Source organism: Podarcis tiliguerta (genome assembly GCF_965153285.1).
Source record: "Podarcis tiliguerta genome assembly, chromosome: 10".
NCBI lineage: Eukaryota > Metazoa > Chordata > Lepidosauria > Squamata > Lacertidae > Podarcis > Podarcis tiliguerta.
Window position 1 is genome coordinate 42,869,947 of NC_139543.1, and position 25,921 is coordinate 42,895,867.

At 39.4% G+C, this 25,921-nt stretch overlaps 1 protein-coding gene across 3 annotated transcripts in view; it reads left to right on the forward strand.

Moving 5' to 3' along the window:
* LOC310658417 (putative RNA-binding protein Luc7-like 2) overlaps positions 1 to 24,142 on the forward strand; it is a 29,020-nt gene extending 4,878 nt beyond the window's left edge. Inside the window, exons 1-11 of one of the 3 annotated variants that reach the window (XM_083400320.1) lie at positions 123 to 525; positions 6,544 to 6,614; positions 7,990 to 8,084; positions 12,770 to 12,868; positions 13,792 to 13,902; positions 15,180 to 15,323; positions 17,318 to 17,494; positions 19,612 to 19,703; positions 20,441 to 20,470; positions 21,550 to 21,744; positions 23,118 to 24,142. In XM_083400320.1, coding sequence (XP_083256446.1) covers positions 6,557 to 6,614; positions 7,990 to 8,084; positions 12,770 to 12,868; positions 13,792 to 13,902; positions 15,180 to 15,323; positions 17,318 to 17,494; positions 19,612 to 19,703; positions 20,441 to 20,470; positions 21,550 to 21,744; positions 23,118 to 23,310 — 1,194 coding nt within the window. In that variant the 5' untranslated portion in view covers positions 123 to 525; positions 6,544 to 6,556 and the 3' untranslated portion in view covers positions 23,311 to 24,142. Of the gene's footprint in view, positions 1 to 3; positions 526 to 6,543; positions 6,615 to 7,989; positions 8,085 to 12,769; positions 12,869 to 13,791; positions 13,903 to 15,179; positions 15,324 to 17,317; positions 17,495 to 19,611; positions 19,704 to 20,440; positions 20,471 to 21,549; positions 21,745 to 23,117 lie in introns of those variants that run through there. The other 2 variants (XM_083400319.1, XM_083400321.1) reach the window with 2 other exon arrangements.
* Positions 24,143 to 25,921: the final 1,779 nt, after the last annotated feature.

Genomic DNA, 25,921 nt, shown 5'->3' on the forward strand with positions numbered 1-25,921 from the left:
GGGTGTCGCCTCCAATCAGCTCAAGCGGCGACCCGAAGGCGAGACGGCAGGAGGCGAGAACGCCTGACGTCGCACGCTTGTCGAGCGCCTGATTTAGCCAATCAGAGCTATACAAATAGTCGGGGAAGGCGGGAGCGCGCGCGCGCGCAAGGATGTCCGTTACTGCCAGGCTGCGCGCGCGCGCCTAGCGAGGCAGGCGAGAGAAGAGTGAGCGCGCGGGGGGGACTGGCGGCCCTCAGATACCGACGAGCACGAGGCGGTTACCCGCTTCCCTTTCCCGTAAGAAGAGGCGACGCTTCGGCTGCGCCGGCCTCGGAGGAGAAGAGCGTGCGAGAGAGAGACGGTGCGCTTGAGCTCGCCCCTGGGCGAAGCGACCGCGGCGTCGGCTTCGACATCTTCTAGGCCGCTGTGGGCGGGGCTTATTCGGACTCGGCCGGCCCTGCCGGGTCCCGCGCGCTTTCAGGATGTCGGCACAGGCCCAAATGCGCGCGATGCTGGACCAGCTTATGGGCACCTCCCGGGACGGTAAGAATGATTGCCTGCTGGTCAGGCTCGGAGAGGGCGGGGGCGCGTCCCCCTCGGTCGCGGGGAAAGAGAGCAGAAGGAGCAGGAAAGGCCTACTGCGATGATTGGCAGGTCCTGCGCCGCGGATCCTTTCTCCTCCTCTTCACGGGCGGGGCTTAAGGCAGGGTGAGAGGCCCCCGCTCGGGAGCCGCCACTACGATTTGTAAGAGGGACGTGTGTATGCCGATGCGGATGTGCAGGGAGCGGGAGAGGGATGCATCCTACTGCGAAGAAGGGCGCCTCTTTGGTCTGCAACGCACGCAGGGGCAACGTTGGCAGTGAAGTACTCAAAAGGATATGGGCTGCACTAGTTAATTATTAAATTCCCCGTGCCACTCTTCATTTTGGCTCATCAGTGAAACAGCAGTTCACCTTATTCTGACCGGGGTAGGGGGGGCATCAGGTCATTTCGGTCACTGTAACTGTCATATATGTTTTGCCTACTGGAGATCTGACCCAAACCAGCATTTCAAGTCAATCCTGTATAACTAACATTGCAGAGAAGCATTTTTAATAGACATTTTAGGCATTGTCTGGATCTGTTAAAAATTCTGCATTTATGTATTTTATTATATTTTGTATTTATATCCCACCTTTCCTTCCAAGGAGCTTGAGGTACCATACATGGTTCCCACCACCCTTTCCATTCATGCAACAGCCCTGTGAGGTAGGTTAGTCTTTGAAACAGTGGCTGGCTCAAGGTAACCAAGTGAGCATTGTGGCTGAGTCAGGATTTGAACCCTGGTCTCTCAGGTCCTAGTCCAACTCTATCCACAACACCACACTGGCTCTCCTGAGGAGTTCATTTGTTTCTAGCTTTTTCCTTTTAAGTTCACTTTGAAAATCAATGGTACCTGAAATAAAACACCTTAGAAGCACATTCTTTGAAAAGGGGCTGTTTTGACCACATGTCTCATAGTAAAAGCAGCAGCAGGAGTAAGCAAATATTCTAGTGGCCTGTTCATAGATTTGAATAGAATTCAAAGCATTCATCAATTAGTGAGCTAATATTAGTCCTTACTGAAAAAGTTATTATTCCAGGCACACAATAGGTTATTGAGGAAGGGAAAATGTTGAACAGTGAACATATTGCTGTATTAAAAGTAGATATTGATACATATTCAGTCTTTTAAAGATACTTACATAAAGTGATTCAACAACTTGCATAGGCAGCTTGCTCAATCTAGGATTCTATGAGTCTTTCTTACCGTTTCATCTAAATCAGCTATAATGTGTTTTGTACTTGGGGAAATGATGATGAGCTTCTCCTGGCAGCCTTTTAAAGTATGTATGTCCATATGAGCCCCTATCCACTTCAATATCATTGGAATAGCATCACATTACAGTACACCCCACCATATATGGGCATGGTGGGAAGGCTTTTGTGAGAAGTTAGATTGTGAGAGCATCCCTACCAGTTTCAGAGTTGGCACACCAAGCAAGTCTTGGGCAAGAAGCAAGGCTGAGAGCTTTATTAATTTTTCAAATGTATATTTTTATAGCTTGGTTGCTTTTCCTATGCTTTTTCAATTTTTTATTTTGTTTGTTTAATGGAAAGCTGAGCTGTAAGCATTGTACAACTTAAAAACGATAATACAACAGAAATCCAATAAAACAGTACTAACAAAATATTAAAAATATAAAAACAAGAATTCAGGAAATTCACACAAATAAAATACAGGGTCTGAGATCATGGGCCAGGAAGTGTCTGGACAAAGACATATGTTTTAACAAGTCGCCTGAAGCAATTGATTGTTGCTTCATGTATGGCAGAAGGCAGGTCATCCCATTGCACACTGACAATAACAATGTCACCAAACTGTGGACTTGGAGTTGGGATGCTAAGTGTGGAAGTGAATATGCTCTACACAAAAGTTCAGAGGTGGTTTATTTTAGACTAAAATAAATTATGTTGTTAGCTGTTGCTTGATCAGGTGAGAGAACTTCCTCATTTAAAACCTATGTGTTTTACTTTTTGTCTCTTTCAGAGCAGGGGATTTGTTCTTGGTCAACTTTCACACATGCTGGCTGTGTTTTTTATGCAGAAACTTTTTAAGGGCAATGGATGCTGTTGAAGAGCTCTTACCATCAAAAAGTTCTTCCCAGTGCTTAGTCAGAATCTCCTTTCTAGTAACTTGAATCAATTGCCTTGAGTCCTAGCTTCCAGGGCAGGAGAAAACAAGCTTGCTCCCTCTTCCATGTGACAGCCCTTTAGATATTTGAAGATGACTATTAAATCTCCTCTGTTGACTCTTTACCAGGCTAAACATACCCAACTCCTTCAGCAGTTCCTCATAATGCTTGGTTTCCAGATCCTTTATCATCTTGGTCGCCCTCCTCTACACACGTTGCAGCTTGTCAGTGTCCTTAAATTGTGGTGCCCAGAACTGGACACAGTACTCCAGATGTGGTCTGATTAAGGCAGAACAGAGCAGTACTGTGACTTCCTTTGATTGGGACACTAGATTTCTGTTGATGCAGCCTAGAATAGCATTAGGTTTTTGTTGTTGCATCACATGGTTGACTCAAGTTAACCTCTAGATCCTTTTCACAAGTGTTACTGGCAAGCCAGTTGTCCCCTATATTGGTGCTGCTGGTTCTTCCTACCTAAGTGTAAAACCTTACATTTGTCCTTATTAAAATTCCTTTTGTTTGTTTTGACCCAGTTCTCCAACCTGTTAGGGTCTTTTTGAATCCCGATTCTGTCTTAGGCAGCATTAGCTACCCCTCCCAATTTGATGTCATCTGCAAATTTTAGGAGCCTCCTCTCAATTAATTAATTCAAGTCATTTATAAAGATGTACAACAACGGGCCCAGGATAGAACTCTGCAGCACCCCACTTGTCACTTTTCCCCAGCATGATGAGGTACTCTGCATGAGCACTCTTTTGGTTCAGTCAACCCATTACAAATCCACCTAACAGTAACTTCATCCAGCCCACATTTTACCAGCTTCTCTGCAAGAATATACCATATTTTTCGCCCTATAGGACGCACCGTCCCATAAGGCGCACCTAGTTTTTTGGGGGGGAAATAAAGGGAAAAAATTATTTCCCCCCCCAGGCGCGGGGTTGGGGAAGCCCTAGCTTCCCCCGACCCCAGCCCCCAAACAGGCAGCTCTCTGCAAGCCGTGGGAGGCCAGCGCTGGCTCCCGCTGCTTGCGGAGAGGTCCGCGAAGCCTGGACGCGCTGAGCTCAGCGCACGCAGGCTTCAGCATGCAGGCAACTCTCCGCAAACAGCGGGAGCGCTCCCGCTGCTTGCGGAGAGGTCCGCGAAGCCTGGACGCGCTGAGCTCAGCGCGCGCAGGCTTCAGCATGCAGGCAACTCTCCGCAAGCAGCGGGAGCGCTCCCGCTGCTTGCAGAGAGGTCCGCGAAGCCTGCATTCGCCCCATAGGACGCACACACATTTCCCCTTCATTTTTGGAGGGGAAAAAGTGCGTCCTATAGGGCGAAAAATACGGTAATGGGGTGCTTTGGCAAAAAGCCTTACTGAAATCAAGATAACACTATGTCCATAGTGTTCTCCAAATCCACCAAGCTTGTAACGCCATCAAGAAAGAAAATGAGACTTGTCTGGCATGACTTATTTTTGAGAAACCCATGCTGAGTCTTAGTAATCATAGCATCCTTTTCTAAGTGGTCACAGCCTGACTGTTTAATTGTCTGTTCTAGAACCTTTCCTGGTGGTGTTGTCAAACTCACTGATCTGGGTCTTTTTTCTCCTTTTTAAGATGGGTACAATATTTGCCCACCTCCAGTCTTCAGGGACCTCGCCTTCTCTCAAAAGTTCACAAAGATTATAGATAGAGGCTCTGTGATTACACCCACAAGCTCCTTTAGTACCCTTGGGTGCAGTTTGCCAGGCCCTGGAGATTTGAATTCATTTTAAAGTATCTAGGTGTTCCCTTACCACTTTTTTTCCTATCTTGGGCTGCAGCTTCCTCCTTACATCATTAATTCTGGTATCACCAGGTTGGGCACTGCTTTCTTCTTGGGTGAAGACAGGCAAAGTAGATGTTGAACAGTTCTGCCTTTTCTTTGTCTTCTCCATGCAGAGAACCTACTACTTGCTTATTCTTTCTCTTGTTTCAAACACAGCCAAAGAATCATTATTATTATTAACCTTTCTTGCAAGCCTGAGCTCATTCTGAGCTTTGGCCTCCTGACCTTTTCACTGCAGCTTTTGTCTACTAATGTATACCCTTTCTTCATTATACATTTTCAGAAGGTTCATCCATGAAGGAAAATTTGGCACATTAAATGCAGAATGAAATTTTGAATGGTGGCCATCAGGGTAAAACTCTTGGTGAACTGCTTAATTGCCATTCTGCATATTTGCTGCATAGCATTTTGAAGTTGCTTTGTTAAGCTACATTTTAAAGTTAACCTGTGTAATTGTCTCCTTCTATGGAGATGCTTATAACACTGTATCTACAGAATCCCAATAGTTACAATGCAGTACAGTAAAACCTCCGTGAACATCCGCCTCGTCTAGTGTCCATTCCGGCGAATGTCCGTTGCAAACCCGGAAGTACCGGAATGGGTTACTTCCGGGTTTGCCGCATGCGCATAAGCGCAAACGGTTCCGTGCGCAGACGCGGGGCTTTGCCCTGCGTTTTTTTGTTGTTAGTGGCTCGGGCTCCGGAACGGATCCCGGATGCAAAACAAGGTACAGTTATACCAATTAAGCTTGTTCGTGAACTCTGAACTGTCTATTGCATTGTTTTATCAACTTGTAACTGATTAGCATCTCTGAACTATATAGGATCCCTTAAATGGAAGGGATTCCACTAATATTAGTATTGTATTTCTAGAAATAGGAATGGAGGAGGAAAAGTTATTGGCCAGTCTGAAAATAGTAATTATCAAAAAGTTGAGATGATTAAAAAATAATTGTGGATATCCTCTTAAGGTCATACTTGTTCAGATATTGACTATCCATAATAATACTGAATAGTTTAAAATGTAATCTGAAGAAGCAAATACAGAAGGCATATTTAAAATGACTTTGTAACTTAGATATATTTACTATGGCCTAACCTGATTTAATACTTATATTGGTTATACTTAGAGTTGTAGTGAATGGCCCCCACTGAGTTAAGATCTGGTGGATTATGAATAATTTAATTTTTAGAGAGAGGTGAGTTTTAATATCCACGAAAGGTGTAATTTGTATATGTAACAGTTATCCTCAGAGGCTTTTCCTAAATGAGATGTCATATAATTAATTGCTTTCATCTCTGCCAAGTAGTATATGGAAATATGGTTTGGGCCAGAGACCTTGGGAAAAAAGGAAGCTGCTGTTTCTAAAGATGAACTCAGGGTTTTGTGATCACATACATTCATTGCTACAATTGCAAGAATAAACCTCTTCATGAGAACGTTGTAACGTATAGCAGTAGATTAGTAGAAGGTTATTCCTTTTCACTCCAAAATTACTAGGGGTGCTGGAGTACAGCAATCAGATTTTATCTAAAATTGTGTTTTAAATAGCTGAGCAACATTCTGTTTTTAGTTTGTTTAAAATCTGGCAAGTCTGTCATTAAAGAGTTTACTCATATGTAATGATTTGCATTTTGATATAAGTTGCAGTAATGGGAAAAACTAGACTTTCTTATGGAAACAGTTATATTTACAAGCAAGTCTGGAAAAAATACTTAAAATTCTAGGCATCAGAATCAGTGTTTTTGAGCCAACAACATATTATTTGCTTTTTGGGCAGTCTGGAGGAAAGAGGAGGGAATAAACAAAACAGACACCTAGGAGTTAAAATATTTTTCCAGTCATAGTTTATAGGAGGCTATTTTTCACTAAACTCCCCTGAATAACAGGCTGACACATTGCTACCAGGCACAAAATTATTCAGGTTTCCCACCATTCTTTACATTCAACATGTATTTCTAGATGCTGTAATGAAAATGCTGGCAGAGTTTATTATATACAAACTGAACAATCTGGCCCCTTGTTTTATTTATAAAGGTTCAATGTATCTATGCCTGCCTACTTCATTCTGCAAGGGAGTGTCAGAAAGGCCCCGCATTCGCCGAGCCGTGAGTTATTGCTAACTTTTCAGATGTGTTAATTAATGTGGAACAACGACTTGTGTCTTTAAAAAGAGAAAGAGGGGAAAACATATCAGTTCCTCCAATCTTCTGCAGTAGCAGGCATGACTTAAAGAAGCTCTAAATTTTCATTAGTATAAAATGGTTACATTTATAGACTTAGCTTCTGAAAACCTATTGTTGAACTACTATGAAGCCATTCTAGTTTGTGAATTACTAATCTAATTATCCTCTTGATTTCTGAAACAAATGTTTAAGTGGAATAGAGCCCATATGAAAATGCTACATTTGAGTTCTGCATAGGGCAGATAGCTAAAACTGGAAAAAACATAATGGAATTATTAAGTCTAGAATTTTGAGTGTAGAACCACTGCATAGATGCACTTAAAGTTGCCTATTTCAAGTTGATTGAAATAGGATAGTGATTACATTTATAATAGCAAGCTTCTCTATCCTCTGAGGTGAATGAGGTTGGGATGAAGTTGCAAACGTGCCATTTTCCCAGCAGCTCTCCTCTGCTTCAGTAATTCACCAGTAGGTTTTCATTATACATAATTATAATTTAAGGGGTAAACTAAAAACAAACAAACACTTGAATAACTTGAGTTGTATAACTGCTGCTGCATCTTTAAACTGGAAATACCTTTTGCGGGGACCTCATATTCAAATCTGAAATAGTAACTATTCCACTGTCCCTTTTCTTGAAGGAAAATAAATCAGTAGCCAGGTGTTGAGTTTTCCATTTAGACCTAATATTTCCAACCTTGTTCACAGATGTGATTGATTAGAGTTGCAATTGGACTTCAGTGTGTGGTAAGCAGGCTGACGTGTTTGTGTTTATAGAACTCTGTTTGTCATTAATGTAGATGCAGTGTGTTCAGCTTATGGGGTTTTAGCTGTCTTAAAATAATGCTGCTAGGGAGAATTTTATTTTTTCCAGTGTTCTAGGTTTATAAAAACTCTTCAGTATGTTTGAACCTGCCAAAGTAGGTTGCTGTGAATGATGTCTTGAAGAAATGGCTGCTGGCAACCAGTAGACACTCAATAAATGTATTGTAAATGCTTGTAAGGCTGTTCATACTAATGCCAAGTGTTGTCCACATGAGCAGGAATAAAAATCTGTTGCATATGTACTTGTATTTTTGAGGCAGTTCTCATTCCATATAGTCCTGTTTTTAGCTTTCTTGCATTATTTGAGTATTGTGTGGTACATAAAATAATTACCACATGTAATTACCAAGGTTAAAATAGTATCAGTTCTTCAGATTCTAATTTTTTTTGTGTGTGAAATGAACAAAAGTGAAACTACACTGGTTTTAGAACATTATGTGTCTAATCAGAAATGTCTGTTTATGTGTTACAGGGGATACTACCCGCCAGCGAATCAAATTCAGTGATGACAGAGTGTGCAAAAGTCATCTTCTCAACTGCTGCCCTCATGATGTCCTCTCTGGAACAGTGCGTATTTTATTTTCTACTTTGGAGATACATTTTCCTTTGCTGCAAGAATAGCATTAAGCATTATAACCATACAGGTTTTAGCAATTTCAGGTCCCAGTTTGTCTGAAAATATGTAGAGGTGTCAGACCAGTTTATGGCATTTCTTGTTACTGATGTACACACACATTTACATAAATTATGAGAATGATTAATTAAGATATTGTGGAAATGAAATTCCTATTGATGATTATGTCTTTGAAATGATTGCAGCAGAAACTAATACAGTGTTGAATTTTGAATCAAAATATGTTATAAAACTGGAGGCAGAGCAAAATAACATCACTTCCCCACCCCAAACCCAGCAGAACTGTTCTCATGATGGTAAAATATTTTGATCTGCCGCCTCCTCTGGAATATTAATTGATCTGCTAGACCCAATTTATTTGCTTTCTTACAGAATCTCTGCTTTCTTATCTTGCTGTACTGAATTATTCGTGTTGCTAGTTTGCCATGTTAAGTCACCTTTCCACTGTATTTGTAAAATATGAGTTCTACCATCTCTTTCCAGTCTTTGTCCAGATTTCCAAATATATTTTCTCTGTCAACAAGAAATGAATGCACTTTGTAATCATGCTTATGTCTAATTTTATCAGTTGGAAGTAGGATCATGATGTTGAATGAATCAATGCAGCTTTTAATTATGAACCCTCTTAGGCATTGGTTTTTATACTCATTTGATCTTTCCTTACTCTGAATGAAAGAATTTTGCATGAGTGCCTAAATTGGAGGTGTCTGACTTTGTATTCTCGGAGCCTGTGTTGTTTTCTAGATAGCAATCTAGGGACATTCTTTGAGGATTGTTGGGTCCTGTAACGTTGGTAGCATCTAACAATCAGGATTTCAGTTATGAAGCATGATTGGTCAGGCATAGCAAGAGCATTCACATTAAAATATATCTTGTCTTAAAACATTTTTCTTTTTGCCTGTGGTATCACTTGTAAGAAACATAAACCATACCTTCATTTACCTGGGGCCAGAAAAAATTACTTTAGCAACTAGATCCAGTCTGCAGACTACCACTTGGGCATCCCTGAACTAAATTAAGACCACTGCAAACCTAATTCCAAATTTTCTCAGTTCAGTCTGAATCCATGAGCTACAGGAAATATACATGCAGCACAAATTCTTTTTTGCTGTTGTTCTTCATCTTGAAAGGTGGACACAATGAAAACTCTTTGATAAGCAGGGGTTCAAATAAAGCTTCCTTAAAAAAGAAAAATTCATAAGATAGCTGAGTGATGTTATAGAACTCCTAAGAGGATGGAAAGACCAAATACTAATCATAGAGTTGGAACAGACCCCAAGGGTCATCTAGTCCAACCCCCAGCAATATAGGATATTTGATGCAAGCTGTTAGAAATCTGTTAGAAACTTAGTTGCAAATTTAAGGTAGTGTCTCTTAAGCACTAGTTCCTTCATTGCTGCTTTATCGGGAGCTAAACCTTAATTTCAGTTTGATAGCTGCTTAGATAAAAAATCAAGAATCTAGATTTGTCAGTGTGAATGTGCTTCTATCATGATAATGAAATATTCACTTCTAAGCTACATTTTCCCACTGCCCTCATCACACACAAATTGATATTTAACATTGAGTTGCCAGTGATCTTTTAGGAACATTTTTACTTTATAACATACTTTAGACTGCAGATCTGGGGCATAATTGAGTCTCATCCTAGAATTCACTGCACATAAAAACCTATGTGTATAGGAGAAAGGTTTTAGTATAGCCTGACTTGCTGCCTTTTTATGTAGGGGACATTTTTTCCTTGTGAGGGTGGATTTGAGAAAATATAGTAAGGTGACTGTTAGGACCACAGAGTGGGATGGGGACACAAGAAAAGGTTAAGAGAGGAAGAAAAATGAAGAAAAACTTGCTTCTCCCACCACACAGTAAGTAGCCCAGTTGAGAAGGGGAAAGAGTATTCCTGTTTGTTTGTTTTTATTTTGAAGATTTTTAACCCACTGTTCATTAAAGATAATTCCAGAGTAGGATTTTCAAACTACTGAATGCTGCCTCAGATGCTTTAGTGGTCAGCCAAGCTCTGTTGTTAAAAGCTATTTTCCCCCCTCATGTTTGTCTAAAGGCCAAAATAGGTATGGTTTGTTAAAACATTAGTTGCCTTAGATAGGCAGACCTTCAGGGTCCCAACAACCTCCCAGCATCCCAAGTTCTGTGGCAAGAACTGTACTCCACAAGGCAAACAGGAAAAGCAGATCTGATGGCATAGGAGCAAATGGTGTTTGAGTAAGAAAAAGAGTGACATTGAATTTTTATTTACACTTCAAAGATTTTATCATTTTATATCCTTCATTATCAGATAATCTAGGAGCAACATATATTTCTCCTGTGGTCCTTCCCCATTTCCTCCCACCTATGTTGTAGGCTTTTCTGTCTAACGGTATTAAAGTAAGGGTACCCTACTGCATGTCATGTCAACCACAGAACTACAAATGTTTCAGTTGACTTCAGGACAGCTGAAAATCTGTAGTTGCCCCAGTACTGTCCCTCCCACAGCTTGGAGAAAGGGCAAGATCTTACCTCCGACATAATGCTGGCTTTTAAAGGCTCAAAGTGCCTCAAAAGCACTGCATGATATCAGGGACAAAACGCCATCACCCACACAATTCAGTGAGGCAGGTGGGGGCTTATCCTCGTTGTACTGTGCTTTGGAAGCATTTGCAGTGTCTGACTTCAGGGACAATCTCCTCTCAAACTTGCAGGAGAGGGCTCCATACAGTGGGATAATTTGTAGACCTTCCCACCCCATATTAATCACCTTATCTACAATAATTGATCTTGGATTTACAGAACTGGGATTTACAGAACTGAAAGTTCTGGTCACATACAGGACTTTTAATATTTCTTCCTATAGTGACAGTCTCCATGCATCCTGGAAAACACCCCATGTGACACAAGGGGCTGTTGCTAGATGGTAAAATTGATTTCTTTCTGTCCCCCATGCATATATCATAGTACCTTATGCTTATGCTTATATGGATCCAAACCTGATGGTACCTTGGTTTAAGAACAGTCTGGTTTAAGAACGGACTTCCGGAACAGATTAAGTTAGTCAACCGAGGTACCACTGTGTTTAATTTTTCAAAAGTGAACTTAAGCCAAACAAATTCAATAATGTCAGAACTGGTAGCAATATCTGTTAGTCTGAATTGAACAAAATTGAAATGTATGTTGCAGCTGAGCAGAATCAAACCAAGTAGTGCAGTGATTTGACTCCAGTTCCCAAAACCCTAAAGAAAATCCATGACAATTAAACAGTCCTAAATGTTTGCTGTGTAGACTCAGCCTATATGTCCTAGCTCCCTCTTTAAGGTTTTTATACTAATATACTGTAACTGAATATCAAGTACTGTCTAGTTATGGCTGCAGAGCTGAAATACTATATAAGTCATTGCATAGGAAAAGGAAAGGTAGATTTTAAGGGCTATACTGGTAGCTAAACTTCCATTGTTGGAAAAATAGGAATGTTTCTAAAGATAATGGATGATGGTCAACAGAAGTCACATTCAGTACACCAACTGAAATCACTATGAATCCATTTATTTTACTGACTCTACTCAGAGTCTGACTTAGTTGGATATCACCCACTGAGTGAGCTTATACACACATCTCTAAGAGTACGTCTCAATGAATTCAGTGGGGCTTCTCAGTAGGCATGTATCGGATTGCACTGCTAGCTTCCTTGAATATGAGGGGAAAGCAGTTCTCTTCTCTGCATATCAGGGATGGGGAACCATTTCTAGCTCAAAGGCTGCCTTCCCTTCCAGCGGCCATGTGCCAGTGGTGGGTGGGGTGAGAGGCAAAAGTAGACAAAGCAGCAAGTATAAATTACCTTTGTACATTAGGCTAGTTTTTACACACATCCTCCAGGCAAGCAAGAAGAAAACATCCTAGCCAGGTGAAAACACTGGTGGAGGGTGCAAAGTAGAGCCAGCGAGGAAGCGTGTCCTAGGAAGAGATTTGAAGTTCCCCATCACTACTGTTTTTTAATGTCAGGAGGTTATGTTGTTTGCCCAACCACTATTTGTATAAGCAAGAAAAGTGACTATACACACATTAATTAGAATTTGTAACCTCCTGCCATCAAATTAAGCAAGAGGCATTATCACAAGGAGACATTCCAGCAAAGCAAAGTAGTTGAGAAAGGGGCACAGCAAGATCATATGTGGTGTAGCCTAGGGAGAGCCCTGGAGGGGCATATTTGTACACATCACCCAGCCTGAGGTTTCCCACACCAGGCGTACACACACCTTTTGTCTCTTAACTTGGATCTACTAATTTATCAGGAAAAAATATACAAGGATAGGTGGGGAATTGTACTTAGGATTTTCTAGTTTTAAAATATTATTAGAAATGCTGCTAAGACTGCAGAGCTGTTTGGGTGAGGTTCAAACAAATACCTTTTGCTCTAGTTTGTGAGTATGGTTATACTGAGGTTCATTGATGTTTCAGTGCAGACTGGATTCGATCACTTATAACAAATCTGGCATGCTAATTATTTCAAATATTGTATTGTTTTTAAAGTTTGCGCAAACACGGTTTGCTTCACAATATTGGAGTAGAATATGGTTTTAACCCACTATTTATCCAGTGTTTCTGTGTAAAATTTTGCATTTATTTTCAGAGGATGGACCTTGGAGAATGTCTGAAGGTGCACGACTTGGCATTAAGAGCAGATTATGAAATTGCATCCAAAGAACAAGACTTTTTCTTTGAGCTTGATGTATGTTTTATTTTGAAGCTATTTCTGTCTAATAAATGCTAGAGAAGGGAGAAGGAATGAGACAAGTGCACAGTGCAGTTGTGTTTTTAAAAACTTTTAATTCTGTAAAGAATCCTAGTAACTTAAGTGGCAGCTTTTGCAGAATTATTTGACCAGTACATGAAGTGTTGTGAAATGTTTATAGTTCCATATCCTCAATACGGAATTCATAACTTTTGGCAGTTATTAAGAGTGGAAGGGGTCGTTGCTAATCCCCACCCTCCACCTCCAAACTGTCTCTCTCAGAATAGCATTTGCCTTTGTACCTTTGACACACACTAAGAGTACACAAGCCTTTTTTAAATGAAGGCATGGTAGATGTCATTTCTTCGCTCCACATCCCACAGTACCAATAGCTCCACTTCCTGCAGTACCAATAGTGTGTAAGAAGAAGCTTTATTCTTGTAACATTTGCGCAGCAGTGGGAAGCTAGGGTATTACTCCTTGTTATGTGAATTCCATATACATATTACTTTCTCACTTTAACAACTCTCTTTTGCCATTTCAAATACAGTTGCAGATGTGTTTCAATCCAATATGATTGTACCATCTAATTTTACCTTTTGAAATGGCCCACTATGTGATCTGAAAGGGAATGGTAGAGTGTTAAAGATTTAGTGTACTTGTTGCTTGTTTCATTGAAAGCAAAGCATTTAAATGTGGTCTGAGTTGCATTTGCTTTAAAATCTCCCAGGAAGTCTAGAGGGTGAGTTATGCAAATAATAAACGTTAGAACTTGAATGAAATACAAAACCCCAAGCACATTTTAAGGTTGAACCAGCAGTCAGTGTAGCAATGCTAGCCTTATTTTTTAAAAATGCTTATTTCTGGCAGTGATACTCCTTTGATTGATGCCTTTGATTGGGTTTTTAAAAATGTATTAGGCAATGGATCATCTACAGTCATTCATTGCTGATTGTGATCGAAGAACTGAAGTGGCAAAGAAAAGACTGGCTGAAACCCAAGAAGAAATCAGTGCTGAAGTTGCAGCCAAAGTAAGCATTTAAGACTCCCACTCTACAAGTCACTCCATAATTATTCTAGCTTGATTTGTTAAACCATTATTTCTACAGTAACTCTTTAAGGTGCAAAAAATCATGGTAATCACCCTACCGATCTCCTTAAATCATTTTAGCAGTGCTCTGAGGTTATTAGAAGTCCATTTAGCTGTTGACAGGGCCATGCAGAGAGTTTGTGATTGAGCACAGGTTTTAGTTTAAGCTTCTCTGAGTTGGAGCCAATTCTCTGGGCTCTCCTGATTTTAGCATTTTATGTTTTCTCCTATGTATTGCAAGCTTTCTTGAATTGAACTCAAATGAATTTGTAGGTTTTGAAAGAAAGTTCAGGGAACTCAAAATGCAAGAGCAGACTTTGAGAACCTTTTTTCCTGCTTGTAAGAATTAGGAATTCAGTGGCTCTTCTCTTAACTGAAAAGATCTGTTCAAATAATACCCACTCCTGTGCCATAGTCATCTTAATTATTGAGGGTGTTACATATATCTAACTTTGGTACAAGGAAGGAACATTAGGTGGTTTTTGGTATTGGGAAGGAACTTAGGCACTTGTCTCGTGCTGACTCAGACCATTGGACCATCTAGCTAAGTATCGTTTACACAGTGGCTCTCCCTGATTTCAAGCAAGGTTCTCTCCTAATTCCACCTAGAAATGCTGGGGACTGAACCGTCTGCATGCAAAGCAGTTGCTCTGACATTGAGATAGGGCCCTTCCCCATTTTATACTCGTGTAAATGTCAGTGGGTTTTTGTTTTGTTTTACTGGGAAAATACCATGGACTAATAAATTACAGTGAATATAATGCATACTGAAGTTTTGGGCTACCATTCTTCATTTTTTAAGTGTAGTTAAACCTTTTGTCACTTAATGATTTTTCTAAAAGTTATATGGCTCAAGATATGAGAGACCAGCAGCCCATTTTTGTTCATAGATAACATAGCTGGGTTTTCCTAAATCTTGGGCGGGGGAGGGGGCAGGGACCAGAAAAATGCCAGAACCTGCCCAGTGAGGACTGATTATGTGCATTGGCCACAGAATGCTGATTTATGGTTGTTGTGTGTGTAAGACCAGGGTATGAGGGGGTATGGAGAGTCCTGGAAGAGAGCATGATTGGCTAGCCACCTGGAATCCTTAACAGAAGTGCTGCATACTGTCACATTTTGTTGTAGGTCCTACTTGTGGGTTTATATTACAATGATTTTTTTGTGCATTATTGAATTCCTGTAATTGTAAGTCTTACATTTTCTCCCATCTTAAAGGCTGAAAGAGTCCATGAATTGAATGAGGAAATTGGAAAGCTGCTTGCAAAGGTGGAACAACTTGGAGCTGATGGAAATGTGGAAGAATCTCAGAAAGTAATGGATGAAGTGGAGAAAGCAAGGGCAAAGAAAAGAGAAGCAGAGGTAATCTGAAATTGCATTCTTTAGTGGTTCAGTTTGGTACAGTATTTGAAAATCATGGTTAAAACACTGGTCCCAGGCTTTCAGTCTATATTGTTTATCAATAAGTTAATTCACAACATTAGCATATAGAGAAGTTTTAGATGGTTACAACTTCATCTGTTGTCCCAAAATGTCAAATAAATCTATATATGAATTTAAGAGTTGGGATTTTATTTCTAGCTGATTTCACTTCTTATCATGTACTGCAGAAGGAGAAAATAGCATGAGGGGACTCATGCAATTTCTTTCCTTCTGCGATGCTGGGTACCTCCAGCTACCATCCAGTTTCCCTTCTAACCTTTTTCTCCAGACGCCTACTTATTCCCACTCTCTGTCCCCCCCCTCTCTTCCTGTGTCAATTTTAGATAGTAATCTCCTTATGGTAGGAAAGCACCATGTGCCTAAATTGTGCTATATAAAGTTGTTATTATTATATTGGCTGGCTTCTAAGCTGCGTTTGTGAACTCCCAGTCCTGGCTTATGTATAGAAACAAATGTAATTTCATCAGCAGTGTCAGTTCATTGTTTTCCAGCTTTTTAACTGGAAATCCTTATAATTACATTCTATTTATGTCTTTTTCTCCTCCTGCCCCCACGCTCATACCAAGCAGTTTCTTTAATCTGTTTTAAAATCAAAGTTTATTTCTCCATTATTGTTTCGCTTACAGACAATACACCTATTCTACACTGGCAGTTCCTTCAAGTTTTTTTGCCCTTCCCTACACCAAGGGGTATCACACTGGGCAGATAATCAGCAAGTTATTCTGATCTTGGCAAACCAAACACTCAGTCTAATTTTGAACCCAATGTCCCCATGGTAACAGGCCTGGAGGCAAACAGAGCTGCTGAGAAAGGATGTGTGTTTGCAAAGAAAAGCTTAAAAGTAGCTAAGAACACGTAAAAGCCCTGACCCACTGTGATTTTGTCAGTGGTCTTTGGCAGCCAAACAATACTGTGTATTAGTTGGAAATCGAAAAACTGGTAAGAGGCAAATTATTTATTAATTAATTTATTTTAAAATCATGTATATTCCACCCTTCCAATGTCTCGTAGGGCAGCAAATGGCACAAATGATGAAACAATTAAAACATCTTTTTAAAAAAATTCCGATACAGATGCACAGTTGGCATGTTTGAGCCTCTTGCAATTTATAGTACAGCGAAGTAGGGAACGGCTGGAAGCACTAAGAGAGGAGGATACATTGCCACATTTTGTGCAAGTCTAACTCAGCGCCTAGGTCTAAGCCTCAGCGCCTAGGGCTTGCTGATCGAAAGGTCGGCGGTTCGAATCCCCGCGGCGGGGTGCGCTCCCGCTGCTCGGTCCCAGCGCCTGCCAACCTAGCAGTTCGAAAGCACCCCCGGGTGCAAGTAGATAAATAGGGACTGCTTACTAGCGGGAAGGTAAACGGTGTTTCCGTGTGCGGCTCTGGCTCGCCAGAGCAGCGATGTCACGCTGGCCACGTGACCCGGAAGTGTCTTCGGACAGCGCTGGCCCCCGGCCTCTTGAGTGAGATGGGCACACAACCCTAGAGTCTGTCAAGACTGGCCCGTACGGGCAGGGGTACCTTTACCTTTACCTTTTTAACTTGTTAGAAATAATGGCTATTGTTGCCTCTGCCATTTGGCATCAGTTTTATCCAGGAAGTGTGCAGCAGCCAAGTGAATAACCAGCAAAGTGTCTGTGCACATGAATATGCTCTGTAAAAGGGTGGAACTCTTTAAATCTGAAGCTGCAGGCTTGAAACTGTAGGTTGGGAAATTTTAAAAAATTAAAAATAAAATTTACTTTAATGAAAGTTTAGGCTGGAGCTTGTGCATAGTACTGGCCTAATTCATCACCTGTCCTTTATTAAGGAATGGAAATGCTGGCTTTCTAGCTAGAGAAGGTGCATTAAATACTTACCAAGATTATGTTTTATTCATGCATTTGAGATAAATACTGTGATGTCTTTGCAGGAAGTGTACAGGAATTCCATGCCTGCTTCCAGCTTCCAGCAACAGAAGCTTCGAGTTTGTGAAGTATGCTCAGCATATCTTGGTCTACATGATAATGACCGGCGGCTTGCTGATCACTTCGGAGGAAAATTGCACTTGGGCTTTATTGAAATAAGAGAGAAGCTTGAAGAACTCAGGGTAAATAAATATTACATAAGTACATTAATTTTAATGGATCTATTCTGAATATGATTTAGTTGGATATCATCTCACGCTTAATAATGTGTTTGCATAACTTCAAGTGCTCTTAAGTAGGTGATGCACCTAATAAATTTAAGCAATAATCATAGAATCATAGGATTGTACAGTTGGAAGGGACCCCAAGGGTCATCTATTCCAACTCCCTGTGATTCAGTGTTCAAACTCCCATTGTTCTAGGTGCATTTTGCAACAGGAAATTTCATTAGCATGAGCATTTTCTGAGCTCTGGGTGTGGTACTGTGCCTAAGATTTCAGATTACAACTGCAGAGTGGAAGGAAAGGAGGAGCTTTTTCTGCCTCCCCACTTCTAGATAGACTCTGAAGACCGGAGAAGAGACCCTCTGAAAAATATTAGGAGGGTAGGCAGGGGAAGGACTAGAACATGTGAAATGTGAACATAGTATTTTAGCTGCAGTTCATTCATTTTCAGCTTTGTATTCTTGTTATAAAAAAGCGTGCCTGGATATTCCGTTGTTTCGCTCATAACCTATGTTTAAGGTGCCATTTAGCTCCTAGCTTTCATTATGAGAAATGACCTTCCAACCTCTGATTAAAAACCTCCAAGGAAGGAGACTCCACCACCTTCCCCAAGGAGTCCGTTCCACTGCCAAACATCTCCTAACCATCAGAAAGTTCTTCTTGATACTTACTTGAAATCTATTTTCCTGTAACTTGAATCCATTGGTTTGAGCCCCAGCCTCTGGAGCAGGAAGAAACAAGGTTGTGACTAGTGATGTTAAATTCTCGAGAATAATCTTTTGGAGAATATCCTCGAGAACACTCTCAATTAATGAGAATATTACAGAATTTTCATTTAAAATAGAATAGTCATTTTAATGCATTGAAAATGATATAATTAGTTAATATACATGTCTATTCTTGGGTAAACTTGTTCAGATGGCAACCAAAGACTGTACAGATACTTTTATTCAATGGGGCAATGCAGTAAATTCACATTCTTTGATTTTTTTGCACCAAACTTGAAATTGATTGTATAGGCCTTGGTACTTTAAGTGTATAAAGCATTTAAGCTACTTTCTGTAAAAAAAAATCACACTGTATGGCCAAGCGTATAGAATTGCTAAGAAAAAGGTCACACCAAAATAGGGGGGAAAGGCTATTACATATAGTTGAAATACATACAAATTCAAATGTTCATCAAATTAAATGAATAGCATTTTTAAAACTAAAAAAACAATTTTTTTCTGTAGCTCACATTTCAGAACTGATAGTGGTGAATAACACAATTCCCAGTAATGTAACTGGATAAAAAAAATCCTTATTCATTACTTACACTGGCAATATCATAGCTTGACTTATTATTTACTAGATTTTTTAAAATGTGGGTTGTAAAACTGGTTCTTACATTAGGATTTACAGTTTGTGGAAAATATTCTCTGGAGAATTTTCTAGCAGAGAATATTCCCATCACATCACATCACTACTTGTGACAGCCCTTTAGATATTTGAAGATGGCTATCATATCTACTCTCACTCTCCTCTTTACCAGACTAAACATACCTAACTCCCTCAACTGTTTCTCTTAAGGCTTGATTTCCAGACCCTTTATCATCTTGGTTGCCCTCCTCTGCACACATTCCAGCTTGTCAATATCCTCCTTAAATTGTGTGTCCAGAACTGGACACAGTACTCTTAAGTGCTGTCTGAACAAGGCAGAACAGAGTGATACTATTACTTCTCTTGATCTCAGAACATTATACTATTTTTGATGCAGCTTAGAATAGCATTAGCTTTTCTTTGCTGCAGCATTGCACTGTTCACTCAAGTTAAGCTTGTGGTCTGCTATAACCTCTCACAATAAATGCAGTGCACAGAGCTTCTGGATCAAAAAATTTAAATATTGGTCTACACAGAAAAAGAGAACTCAACATTAAGCAAAATAATTTAAATATTTGTAAGTGTCCACTAACTGATTAAAATACCTTTGGGTGATTATTGTATCTTTCTTTCACCTTCATTTGAGCTTTCCTGGTGTTTTGACAAGAGAAATAGATGTGCCTATCAGTCTCTCCAACTTTGTCTTTGTTTTTCAGAGAATTGTGGCTGATAAGCAAGAGAAACGAAACCAAGAACGTCTAAAGCGTAGGGAAGAAAGAGAGAAGGAAGAAAGGGAAAAGCTGAGGAGGTAAAAATCTGCTCTTGTTAACCAGCTGTTTTATTTTGATAAAATTTCAGAATAGTTTTATACTTTTAAATATTTTTGTGCTGCTGATTTTGAAAGACACTGAGAGGGTTTTTTGCTCTCAGTGGTGTTACAAAATTTCTGAAAAAGTATATAAAATAGAAAGTGGTCTCATAACTACAAACCTGCTGGGGAGAAAACTGAAAGCCAAATGGAACAGCTAAGTGTCATAGTGCTGCTTGAAAAATGGAAATTATTGCAGCCTGTTTCCACACTTGACTTTCACAGGGATAACAAAAGTCTAAGCTGCAATATTTCCCTTAGACAATGATTTATCCATTTAAACATTAACCTTCTTTTTGCTAAATATTTTTATTGCTTTTAATTTCAGTTAACAAAACATACCCACAAAGGGAATACAGAGCTTAATAGTTGTTCAAGAAGCATTAGCTTTCTTATGTTCCCCATAGGTTTCATATTTATAGCAAATAATTGATTTTAAAAGCTTATATACTTGGAAAGGCAACAATTTTAGTTTTCATTAACAATGAAAAATAGCTGGTACATGCATCTTTTTGACATTGGAGCTGAGGTTGACCTGGATTTTGTATTGCTGCTGAGCATTAGCTGTGCACTTGCATGCAAAATGCATCACTTCAATGATACGCACTTCCAAATAGTGTACTTTGTATTTTGACTTCACAACATAAAAATGTACCTGTATTTTGCACTTTTTTCAGATCTCGATCTCATAGCAAGAACCCTAAAAGGTAGGTTATAATTCCTTTTTCTTGTAAATTTTCACAAACAGAACCATTAATAAATAATAATATAATCTCCCTGGAGATTACAAACACAGTCCTAATTCTCAGCACAAAAATGAAGTTTCAGTTGTTGACTCCAGCAGATACATTCACAATCTCAAGTGATTCATCACCCAACTACGGAGAAATCTCACTGGATCTCATTTTGTATATAGTGCCTTTCCGCTTCATTAGTTGCTGGAAAATTAGCATCTTGGTCCTGCTTATTAATGTGTAAATTTGTGCTAGAAATCTCAGTTGATCCTCTTCAGTTAACCAAAGATTATGTAGGTCTTCTGTAGAATTAGAATTTCATGAGTCGCTTCAGATGCTACTGGATTCACTGTGGCTGTGGGCCATATTGTTATTAGCTATTGAACAATCATTCGAGGCTTAAGATACAGGGTGAGAGATTAAATTGGCTGCTTTTTCAAGCCAAGAGAAATGTTTATTTAAACTTATCATATTATATATATATATATATATATATATACACACAGCTTGATTGTAAAGGAGGGTAAAAAACCTCTGAAGTTTACAGTGATATTTTTTTTAAAAACTATTAAAGTTATTTATTAAAAACAGTTAAACAGGAACTGGGAGGAACTAAAAAGATTAAAACCAACACTTGATAAGAAGAAATAAAACATATGTAACTTCTATCTGTCTGGATAGGCTTGCCTAAACAAATATTTTTTAAGCAGGCATCAAAAGAAATGTAGAGAAGGCACCTGCCTGTTGTCAATAAGCAGGGAGTTTGTTGCCTTTGTTTTTGGTATTTTAGGTCCAGAAGTTCCAGATTCCTGCATGACATGTCCTAGCATTGATATAGAGTGCTTCTGCATTGCTGCTGTCACACAACGTAGGTAGTTATTCTTAGCAGTAGTTCAGAACAGCTACAAGGCTTTTCATCTGCTTCAAAGAGTTCTGCTAAACTCCAAAACTTGCAAACTCCTCTGCAGTACAATAAGAGAGTGGTGACCCTGTAGGTTCTGTTAATGTATTTGCTGGTGGTTCTTTCTCATCAGCTATAAATCTCTTTTCAGGTCAAGATCCCGAGATCGCCGTAGACATCGATCTCGTTCTTCCTCACGTGAGCGAAAGAAAAGAACTCGCTCCAGATCCCGTGAGAAACGTCACCGTCACAGGTCTCGTTCCACCAGTCGCAGCAGGAGCCGCAGCCACCAGAGAAGCAGGCATAGCTCCCGGGACAGGAGCAGAGAACGCAGTTCTAAAAAAAGGTAACATCTAGGTCAGCAAGAGGAGCAGTTAATGTCCTCTATTTTACTAGTTTATGTTCAGAAAAGTTGGTAGAAACATTATTCTGTCTTTGATGGTAGTTAGTTTATTCTTAAATGAGGTACAAGTCCTTTGTCATGGGCACTAGTTTGATAATTTGTATTTTTAATGGTTGGATTATTGTGTTTTTGTTTGCATTTATATTTGTAAACTGCTTTGAGAAATTTTTGTGATGGGGGGAAGTTGTATTTAATTTGTTAAAATAACAGTGTTTCTGCCCTTCTTTCCAGGACCTACCACCAGGATATCAGTCATTTCCACATGCTTATGTGTAGAGTTCATTTTTGTAATATCTAGATAGTGCCACAACTTGAACTTTATTCAGATGGTTTCTCAAAAGCATCTTTTCATTTGAAACCTTTGACTTTACTGCTTTGTTTCTTTTACTGTCAGAGTTTAGACTGTATGCTCCTTGGACAGATACTGTCTCTAAGTTCAAGTTGTTTTTTAATAACCATAGGTCAACACAATGTAAGATAAAAGAACTTACGGTAGTACAAATCACCTTAGTTTGTAGCTGTTGGAAGCACATATGTTGCTGGAATTATATAGAAATAATCTGTTGGCATTGGATGCTTGGAACCTGTACGCTTCTACCAATGTGCAAGCTCTTATCATCCTAACACGTCAAGTGATGAGAACATTGGCCTGGCTTGCACATAATGGTAAATCATGGTTTAGACCATGCCTTGTTTGATCATTCAAACTGCCCAGCAGCTTAACTATGGTTTGTTTAGTGCAGTGTTTCTCAGACTTGGATCTCCAGTTGTTGCTGGACTACAACTCCCATGATCCCTAGATAGCAGGGATGATGGGAGTTGTAGTTCAACAACATTTAGCAACCCAAGTTTGTGAAACAAGCTTGGATTGTTTTATCTTCTCTGGGACAATTTGTGGTGAACCTGTTCATTAAATTATGGCTTAAACCCTTACTGTATTTAGCATTACTTGGGAACTAGCCTGTGGCTTGACTTATCCAAGAAATGTTTTTGCTCTAATTGCAGCATAGTTACATCAGTTGACCAGTAATTATATTGATTTTGATGACATGAAAATTGACTAGCTGCAACATTTTGTCTCTTCCCCTTAACTTTAGAATTATGAATGGAAGGAGAAGGCAGTGGATTCCAGATGTAGCAAGTGATCCTAGTTTGACCCCATAACATTTTTTTGCTATGCCTTCTTAAGCTCTGTTAGGCAGTTTCTTGCTGTGCCCTTTATGTTCTGTTCAGCCAGTCTCTTTCATATTAATAAAGAAAATTAAAAACCAAATGAAGTAATGTCTGTTTTCAAATGCATTGTATTTTCTTTCCAGATCCTCAAAAGAAAGAGCTTCCAGAGATCAAGAACGATCAAGAGACCGTAACAGAACATCACATGACAAAGAAAGGAGCCCCAGAGAAAAGTCACCTAGAGATTGCAAAGACAGGAAGCGTTCCTATGAAAGTGCTAATGGCAGATCAGAAGACAGGAGAAGCTCAGAAGAGCGTGAAGCAGGAGAAATATAATTGGCTGTACATTCACTTGATCCTTTAGCTTCCTATGGAGTTGCATACTGTGGTTTAGTTTACAGTTATTCAAAGGGACACCAGTGAGCAGTTCCACACACTGATCCAACTAGGGTAGATGTACAGTGTATAAAAATGGTTATAATGAAGTCTGAATTGACCCCTTTCAGTTGATGACAGCTAAAGCAGTGTCCTTTTTTCTCTTTTCCAATAAACTTCTAAAACATTATTTTCAAAGATCTCGCTTCAAAAAGACAACAATTTTATGTACCAAGACGTAGATCTCAATGTTTTATTCTCCTTTTTCAATACAAGTTATAGTGAACAAACTATATTGTGCTCTTTGCCTTGGATGCATTCAAACCTTTATAAACTACTCTAATTTTCCTCCAGTTGAAACAGCAGCACTGAGTGGTTTTTAGGGAAGGCGGGAGGGCGGGTGGGTCCCAAAGCTTTTAATTAACTCTATAATACGGTGTTCTCAGTTGCTTCTTGAGAGCCTAGGTTTGGCAGTATGTTTTAGATGGGATGTGTGCTGGAGAAAATTGAAAGTTTTTGGGTTTTTTACAGTGCCCATTTAGACTTTGAAATTGAACAGCTGTTGCATTTCATCCTTTTTATTAATTTCTATTGAAACTTTGAAATCAAAACCAGTCCCATCCCATATCTCTGTACCACTTGATTGGTATGTGTTCAGTATACTTGGTTCTTTTTCCATAAGATTTTTTCTGCTTTTCTTGTGGGGTGTTAACTGCACATCCTTAATTGTAAAAAACAACAAACCAATAATAAAATAAATAAATAAATAAAAATAACAATTTTGTCCCTTGAAGTAGCTGTGTGTTTCCCCACTCCTTCCTCGCAACTAAACTGCTTGTTGATAATGTCCATGCTTTCTATCAGGTAAATTGTATCTGGAACCTGCATGGTGATACATTGTTTTTTACCTGGATGGTAACACTGTGTTTGAGGTACACAGTTGTAATAATATATCCCTTTTATGAAACAGACTATCTGCATTTTGAGGAACAGCAACATGTTGTTGCTTTTACAATGGCAGCTTCCACTTGGGGGAAGTTAAGATGTTTATAGAATTTGCTGTTAGCATGCCCACACAGACTTGCTGCAGTCTAGTCACAGCTCAAAAAATTATTTATTGCTGAAGATGTGATTGGATGAATATATTCGGTACTCCACATATAAATGTGTACATGGCCTTCATTTGTATTTACAAATAAACAGAGTTGGAGTTGGAGTTTGAACTGGCACTGTTTCCATTAGATTGAGAGAAGCTCAATTCAGTACCAACTGTTGAGAAGGTGCTTTTCTTCAGAGCTAAGAGAGTATAATAATGAGGCTTCTCAAATTGATTTGATTTTTGTTTCAGTCCCCTTGCATCAGCAAAGTCGAGCACGAAACCATTGTTTATATTTTTTTAACTAGTTTGTTTTTATTACTTTGTATTTTATAGTGATGTTTCCCCAATAATTTTTATTATTTTTCATTTAAATACAAGAACATATAACTACAGTAACTTGTCCAGTACTACATTTTTACTGAGTTTCATATGCAGTGAGTACATAGCACACAGACAATACATTTACTTACGCATTGTCAATTGAAGTAGTCTCTCCAGAGAGAGTCTTGTGTTGAGAGTGGAATAAAAGTATATTCTGTCTCATTTATGGAGGGAAAGAAAGGAAGTCAAGTCTCACCAAAAGTGTCCATTCTTGAAGTGCTTTTAATTACCCTTCTGTGATGAGTAAGACATTCCGATAAAGCCACACTCCAAATATTTAACCAGAAGTCAATGGCAATTTCTGTAGAATGCTTCCAAATACTTAAATCTCTGCATTTAAGGCTATTTGAATTTGGGTCTAATAATATGTTGAGAGCTGAACTGGGTGAGGGGTTGGTGTGTAATTTTAGAAATAATGTGAAACATATTTTCCCAAAAGAAGTATACGAACATGCAGCTCCACCTTGCATGAAAATGTGAGCATCTCTCTCTGCAGCCTTTCCAGAATAGAGGAGAGATACTGATTTATGTTTTGGTGAGAGAGTCCAGTGCCAGCAAAAGGTAATTTTGAGAGAAGCCACCTACAGATGAGCAGAGAATACTCATAGGGATGGGTTGTGCCAAATTGATTGCCATTTATGATCTGCCACTATAATCCCTAAATCCCGCCCCCCTACTGTCTGCAGGCCTCCTGTATCTCTTGTGTATTGTTCTAAAAGAATGCAATAAAGATTCATCTCCTTTTATGACATATTTTGATTTGTTACAGAGAGACTCAAATAATGTAAGGGAACAAAGCCCCCCCCCCCCCCCGGTTCTAAATACCTTGGCAAAGGTGCAGAATTGATTAGATTGAAACTGGGCATCATCTGGCTTCTCTATTAGCTTATGATTAGATGTTGCTTTACCTCTAGCAAGATCTCTCATCTGATAAATGCCTCTCTCCAGTTTTTTAAAATTGTCCATATCTGTCTTCCTGTCCAAAAGACAGGTGATTTAACAGCAGAGTGAAAACAAGGAATACACAGTATGTAGAAGGCTCAGGTATAATTTACCCTTCAACGTTTTGTATAAATCTTATGCAATGGCTCC